The sequence below is a fragment of the Limanda limanda genome, chromosome 6 (genome assembly GCF_963576545.1).
Source record: "Limanda limanda chromosome 6, fLimLim1.1, whole genome shotgun sequence".
In the NCBI taxonomy this organism is placed as follows: domain Eukaryota; kingdom Metazoa; phylum Chordata; class Actinopteri; order Pleuronectiformes; family Pleuronectidae; genus Limanda; species Limanda limanda.
The window spans coordinates 30357928-30365139 of NC_083641.1; the positions used below are offsets into that span (position 1 = coordinate 30357928).

Here is a 7212-nt window from a genome sequence, read left to right on the forward strand (position 1 = left end):
CACTCTGTGGCAGAGGAACATAAGAAATGTAAAAAATTAAGTTTCAGAGGAGGTGGGGCACCAGGCGGTCAGAGAGAAGGCGGAGGAGGAGGAGGAGGAGGAGGTGGTGGTGGAGGAGGAGGAAGAGGGAGGAGGAGGTGGTGGAGGAGGAGGAAGAGGGAGGAGGAAGAGGAGGAGGAGGAGGAGGAAGAGGGAGGAGGGAGAAGGAGGATGAGGATGAGGAAGAGGAGGAGGTGGTGGAGGAGGAGGGAGGAGGAGTAGGAGGTGGAGGAGGAGGGAGGAGGAGGAGGAGGAGGAGGAAGAGGAGGAGGTGGTGGAGGAGGAGGAAGAGGGAGGAGGAGGAGGTGGGGCACCAGGCGGTCAGAGAGAAGGCAGAGGAGGAGGAGGAGGAGGAGGAGGTGGTGGTGGAGGAGGAGGAGCAGGAGGAAGAGGAAAGAAGAGGAGGAGGAGGAGGAAGAGGAAAGAAGAGGAGCAGGAGGAGGAGGAGCAGGAGCAGGAGCAGGAGGAGGAGGAGCAGGAGGAGCAGGAGGAGCTCGTCTCTCAGAAGAACTTGTCGTCGATGCGGAAGTGCGGCCGTGTGACGTCGTCGGGGTTGATGAAGACCGAGATGGATTTCCCAGGGTTCTCGGTGACCAGCTGCTGCAGCTTCTTGGCCAGACGGTCGTCGGGCTGGCTCTCCCCCCCCGCGTCCGACTGCGGCGACGGCAGGTTGTTGGAGCCGCCGCGCCACTGCAGTTCCACGGTCAGCCTGTTGGCGGCCTTGGCGTGCTCGATGGTGGAGCGCAGGTGCTCGGCCGGGTCGGAGCGCACGGACGACAGCTTGCGTGCGTGCAGCATGGCGGCCTCGTCCGACAGCGCCTCCAGCATGTTGCACTGAGGGATGAAGTAGTTGGGACACGCCTTGTTGACCAGGCAGTGCTGCAGGTCGTCCATCAGGCCCAGCAGGAAGTGGGCGGAGAAGTCGTCCTGGGACAGGTAGTGGGCGGGCAGGCGGTCGCACGCCCACAGCATGATGCTGCGCAGGTGGTAGGGGCTGACGGCCCGGGGCCGGGTCAGCAGCTTGGAGACGAGGGCCTTGCAGGCCTGGTACGCCTGCATCAGGCCGGAGGAGATGCACTTCTTCAGCTGCACCTCGCTGCGGGCGAACGACAGGCGCCACTCGTTCTCCTTGCGGCCCTTGAAGGAGCAGGCGGGCACCAGGTAGAAGCCGCTGATCACCTCCTCCTCCGTGATCTTCCCGTCCCAGAAGTGGTTCTCCATCAGCCAGCTCTGGGCCACGGCCGGCCAGCCTTTGAAGGACACCACGGGCACGATGTCGTACAGCATGCGGCTGCTGGCCACGCCCAGCACCACGGAGATGACGGTGCCGTGGCGCTCCACCTTCTCCACCCGGGGCATCCCTCTCTGCGGCTTCTTCTGCACCTCCAGCAGCACCAGGGAGATGGACCGGTAGAACCAGTCCGCCACCAGAGTGGGGGAGAAGAAGTAGTTGGCGGTCCCGTTGGCGTGGTCCACCACGGTGCAGCAGTCCTTCCACCGGCTGATGGTTCCTTCGTCGAAGAGGCGGAGACTGAGCCACGAGTGGCCGAGCGCCGAGTGCCTCATGTCCAGGGTCACCGGCTGGTTGCGGTCGTGCAGCTTCAGCGCCGGGACCAGCAGAGTGAAGTCCATGTCGTAGTCCGTCCCCCGGGCGTAGACGCTCAGCTCGTCCAGGTCCATGTCCACCACGCCCTCCCGCACCCCCCCCGACAGGAGCAGGTACTCGTTGGCCACCGGGAGCTTCTGGTCCAACTTCTGGACCATTCCTGAGACAGAGACAGAGACAGAGACAGAGACAGAGACAGAGACAGAGACAGAGACAGAGACAGAGGACAGGGGACAGAGGGACAGAGGACAGAGGAGGACAAAGAGTTGTGTTGAGAACAAACACAAAGTGTTGTGTTACTGTAAATCCTTCAGGAACCAGAACTCTTCCTCACAAACCTCCAGAGGTCAGAGGTCAGTTTAACACATGATATAGATCTGCACCTGGAAAGCATCAGGACCCGGTCTCACTAGGACCCGGCTCACTAGGACCCGGTCTCACTAGGACCCGGTCTCATCAGGACCCGGTCTCACTAGGACCCGGTCTCACTAGGACCCGGTCTCACTAGGACCCGGTCTCATCAGGACCCGGTCTCACTAGGACCCGGTCTCATCAGGACCCGGTCTCACTAGGACCCGGTCTCATCAGGACCCGGTCTCACGTTCATCACTTGTTTTGGTAAATGAATGAACGAGTGGAGTCTTAGTCCTTGAAGAGTCTGAAGTGGATCAGCGGGTCGGGTCTGAGGAGCACACACACACACACACACACACACACACACACACACACACACACACACACACACAGACACACACAGACACACACACACACACACACACACAGACACACAGACACACAGACACACACACACACACACACACACACACACACACACACACACACACACACACACACACACACACACACACAGCTCAACGATCTTCAGGTTATTAATATTCAGTTCAGATTTCATCTGCTGGAAAAACAACTTCATGATCCTGAAGAAACTTCACTGAGACTCTACTGCAGAGGGTGAGTGGGACCAAGTGGGGACACGCGAGTACACACTCACTGACACACACACACACACACACACTCACTGACACACACACACACACACTCACTGACACACACAACACTGCAACCAACTAGATATATGCATGAATGTATGTGTATGTGTGTGTGTATATGTGAATATATATATGTGTGTGTACAGAGTGTATGTCAGTACTGACCCAGCATGGAGAAGATGAAGTCCTTGGCCGTGTGGATCTATATGGATCTATATATATATAATATATAATATATAATATATATAATATAAGTACTGACCCAGCATGGAGAAGATGAAGTCCTTGGCCGTGTGGATCTATATGGATCTATATATATATATATATAATATATAATATATATAACATAAGTACTGACCCAGCATGGAGAAGATGAAGTCCTTGGCCGTGTGGATCTATATGGATCTATATATATATAATATATAATATATATAATAAGTACTGACCCAGCATGGAGAAGATGAAGTCCTTGGCCGTGTGGATCTATATGGATCTATATATATATAATATATAATATATATAATAAGTACTGACCCAGCATGGAGAAGATGAAGTCCTTGGCCGTGTGGATCTATATGGATCTATATATATATATATAATATATATAATATAAGTACTGACCCAGCATGGAGAAGATGAAGTCCTTGGCCGTGTGGATCTATATGGATCTATATATATATATATATATAATATATAATATATATAACATAAGTACTGACCCAGCATGGAGAAGATGAAGTCCTTGGCCGTGTGGATCTATATGGATCTATATATATATATATATATAATATATAATATATATAATATAAGTACTGACCCAGCATGGAGAAGATGAAGTCCTTGGCCGTGTGGATCTATATGGATCTATATATATATATATAATATATATAATAAGTATAAGTACTGACCCAGCATGGAGAAGATGAAGTCCTTGGCCGTGTGGATCTATATGGATCTATATATATATATATATATATAATATATAATATATAATAACATAAGTACTGACCCAGCATGGAGAAGATGAAGTCCTTGGCTGTGTGGATCTATATGGATCTATATATATATAATATATATAATATATATAATAAGTACTGACCCAGCATGGAGAAGATGAAGTCCTTGGCCGTGTGGATCTCCAAGGCTCTCTGGTCGTCATACTCCCGCTGCTCGTGCTTGCTGAACTCCCCGATGAGCCGGTTCAGGTCTTCGGTCCGAGCCGCGGACCTGAAGTCGAGCTCGGGCCCGAGGCCGGGTCCGGGACCGGAACCAGAGCCGGACCCGGGCGGCAGCCTCCCTCCGGCGAAGGTGGGGCTTGTTCCCCAGGCTGTTCCCAGGCTGTTCCCGAGGCTGCCTGCGAGCCGGACCGAGCGGAGAGAGCAGGGGCCGCCATCTTTGCTCCTGGTCAGGTTCACTGCTGCAGATGCTGCTGGAGGAGCCGAGCCGAGCCGAGAGCCAAGCCAAACACCACCCCGGAAACAACAGCTCCACCCAACAAACGCCTTCAAAGTAAAGGGCTGCCCCTGCTTCTTAAAACACTGATTATTATAACTGGTCAACTGAACCCTTTTTAGAAAATATATTCAATTAAGACTGAACGACGAGACACAAAGTATTTTCTTATAAATTCAAGTTTTAATTATATGACTCAATTTTTGATACATCGTCTATCTTTTTATTTTCTATCTATATTGAAATAAAGCTATATCATATAAATAAAGCTATATCATATTAAATAAAGCTATATCATATGTGTATATATATATATTATTATACTAAATATTATATCGCAGTTTGATGCATTTTACGTTTGATAAATCGCGGACGGAAGTTGTAGAGTTTTATTGATCTTATATTTGTGTGATTCCAGCGGTGCAGTGTCGCTGTCTGACCACCAGGTGTCGCCAGACCCCGGAGCTCCGTGCCGCTGACCCGGAAGTGACGGGTGCCTCCAGGTCACCGGATCCAACATGGCGTGGAGGAGCTGCTCGGTGCTCCGGCTGCCCGGAGAGGCCGCTCTGCGGAGCTCCATGAGGGGCGGCAGGTCAGTGAGCCACGCCGGGGACAGGCCGCGGCTCCCGGCTGCCCGACACACCGAGCCCCGCGGCCCGAGCTAGCTCGGTAGCTTCAGGCTCACTTTGTTTAGGTTAGCTAGCTGGCTAACGTTAGCTCGGCAGCTAACCCAGCTAGCTGCGGGTTGTTGGGTTGAACTTGGGGGGAGATTCCACGTTTATTAATAAACTGTGTATGGATTCAGGTTATTTCATCAAATCATATGAATATTTACTGTTGAGGTTGTGTTAGTTTAATGGAAATAATTCAAAAACATTTTAACCTGATTTATAACCAGTTTCTCCAGATGTGATCTGTGATTGGACAGAGACGATCACGTGATTGGATTCATGAACCTGCAGCTTGAAAAACATCAATATTCATACATGACTAAAATCAGTTCATTAAAAACTTGAGGGTCATTGATTCATCATCTGGCGACCTCCTGTTTCCTCCTCTCCTCCTCCTCCTCCACCTGTTTCCTCCTCCTCTTCGTCCTCTTCCTCTCCTCCTCCTGTTTCCCTCCTCATCCTCCTGTTTCCTCCTCTTCCTCTTCCTCTTCCTCTTCCTCCTCCTCCACCTGTTTCCTCCATCCTCTTCGTCCTCTTCCTCCTCCTCCTTTTCCTCCTCCTCTCCTCCTCCTCTTCCTCTTCTCTTCCTCTCTCCTCTTCCTCTTCCTCTTCCTCCTCCTCTCTTCCTGTTTCCTCCTCCTCTTCCTCCTCCTCTTCCTGTTTCCTCTCTCCCTCCTCTTCCTGTTTCCTCCTCCTCCTCTTCCCTGTTTCCTCCTCCTCCTCCTCTTCCTGTTTCCTCCTCCTCCTCCACCTGTTTTCTCCTCCTCTTCGTCCTCTTCCTCCTCCTCTTCCGTTTCCTCCTCCTCCTCCACCTCGTCCACGTGACCCGTGTCATCGTCCTGTTCTTAAAGACTGATTCTAACGTGTCCACTAGAGGGCAGCGCAGAGTCTCTGATGTTTAACGTGAGACGATGGAGGTCGTGATCATGTTGTCGTTAAGAAAGACGCAGACGTGTCCACATTGAAAACAACGTAGTCTCCCCCCCCACAGCTTCCAGCAGAGGTGTGGCTTCAGGAAATCGGCAGGAAACCAGAATCCAAGAAGGTGGAGGAGGAGCCAGGCCCCCCCCACGCATAGAATTGGCCGAGGCTGCGGTCCCTCGCCGGACGCCAACCCCCCTCTTGGAACAGCAGGCCCCGCCCCCCTCCCCCCGGGCCTTCGGTCGGCTCATCAGGCCGCTGGTCTTCACCGTGGGGGTAGGTGGTGCTCACCTGGAAAGGGGTGGAGCCGCTGAGGTCACGGCGCCGTACTAACGCCATGTCAGTTCACAGGCTGCTCCTTCGGCGCCGCGGCGATCTGGCAGTACGAGTCGGTGAAGTTCAGAGTCCAGAGCTTCTTCGATGAGATCCGAGCCGATTGGCTGGAGAAGATGAAGCCTCAGAAGAGAGGAGACGTCCGCAAGGAGGTGAGAGAGAAGAGCTCCGCCCCCCGCGCTGATTCAGCCTGACCACTCCCCTCAGCCCTGATTGGCTGCGATGTTCCTTCTTCTTTCAGATCAACCAATGGTGGAACAGCTTGAGTGAAGGTCAGAGGACGGTCACAGGTGAGACCACGTGTTTGATTGACAGCAGAGAGAACACACACACACACACAGACACACACACACAGACAGACACACACACAGACAGACACACACTCACACACACGTACTGAACAAATCGTGCCTGTTTTTTAATGGGAGATTGGTCCCCTAATGTAGCCTATGACAGAAACGCAGTCTGTAACTGCAGATCCACAGATTCCTTGAGCACTGAAGAGACTTTAAAACACAGGATTCCAGAATCACAACTTTGTTTAATCATCAAAACCTGGAAATAAAATTGAGTGAGTCTGGAAACCTCAACATCCAACAACCACAATGTAACACAAGCTCCTCCTCCTTCTCCTCTTCCTGTTTCCTCCTCCTCCTCCTCTTCCTCCTCCTCCTCCTCTTCCTCTTCCTGTTTCCTCCTCCTCCTCCTCCTCCCAGGGATCATTGCTGCTAACGCCGTGGTGTTCTGCTGCTGGAAGGTCCCGTCCCTGCAGCGCTTCATGATCAAATACTTCACGTCCAACCCGGCCTCCAGTGAGTCTCACACCTAGGGTTGCAAAATTCCGGGAATATTCAAAGTTGGAAACTTTCCATGGGAATTAACAGGAATATACGGGAATTAACGGGAATAAACTGGAAATGTTGTGGGTTATTTATACTAACTGTATTTACCTTGTCATATACAGACATAAATATAAACATTTTGTTTTGTCATAGGCTGATTTGAGCCCTGAGGAAACTTTGGGCACTTGACTATATGCTTCTGCATCGTTGTGTCATTCTTAACATAGGTCTTTGCACAGTATTTGCAAATGTACACAGCCTTTCCTTCTACATTGGATGAGGTGAAATGTCTCCACACATGAGAGAGTGCACGTGGCATTGTTCTGTAGAATAAGATG

The 7212-nt window shown here is 51.4% G+C and overlaps 2 protein-coding genes across 2 annotated transcripts; one reads left to right on the top strand and one right to left on the bottom strand.

Moving 5' to 3' along the window:
- Nucleotides 1–540: 540 nt before the first annotated feature.
- LOC133003989 (nucleotidyltransferase MB21D2-like) lies at nucleotides 541–4048 on the bottom strand. The gene is given in 3 exon segments (XM_061073836.1): nucleotides 541–1805; nucleotides 3755–4015; nucleotides 4018–4048. Coding segments are annotated over 3 exon segments (1557 nt in total).
- A 577-nt stretch (nucleotides 4049–4625) lies between these two features.
- On the top strand, nucleotides 4626–6861 carry LOC133003056 (presenilin-associated rhomboid-like protein, mitochondrial). The gene is made up of 5 exons (XM_061072643.1): nucleotides 4626–4761; nucleotides 5770–5975; nucleotides 6044–6184; nucleotides 6274–6322; nucleotides 6749–6861. The coding sequence occupies exons 1-5, from the start codon at nucleotides 4626–4628 to the stop codon at nucleotides 6859–6861; spliced, it is 645 nt and encodes a 214-aa protein (XP_060928626.1).
- The last annotated feature ends 351 nt before the right edge of the window (nucleotides 6862–7212 follow it).

What these genes read in the sequence shown, in the direction of transcription:
- LOC133003056 (XM_061072643.1), top strand. Translation starts at nt 4,626, where the DNA reads ATGGCGTGGAGGAGCTGCTCGGTGCTCCGGCTGCCCGGAGAGGCCGCT. An exon ending in CGCTGGTCTTCACCGTGGGG is followed by an intron (nt 5,976 to 6,043) that starts GTAGGTGGTGCT and finishes ACGCCATGTCAG; the next exon opens with TTCACAGGCTGCTCCTTCGG. An exon ending in GAGGAGACGTCCGCAAGGAG is followed by an intron (nt 6,185 to 6,273) that starts GTGAGAGAGAAG and finishes TTCTTCTTTCAG; the next exon opens with ATCAACCAATGGTGGAACAG.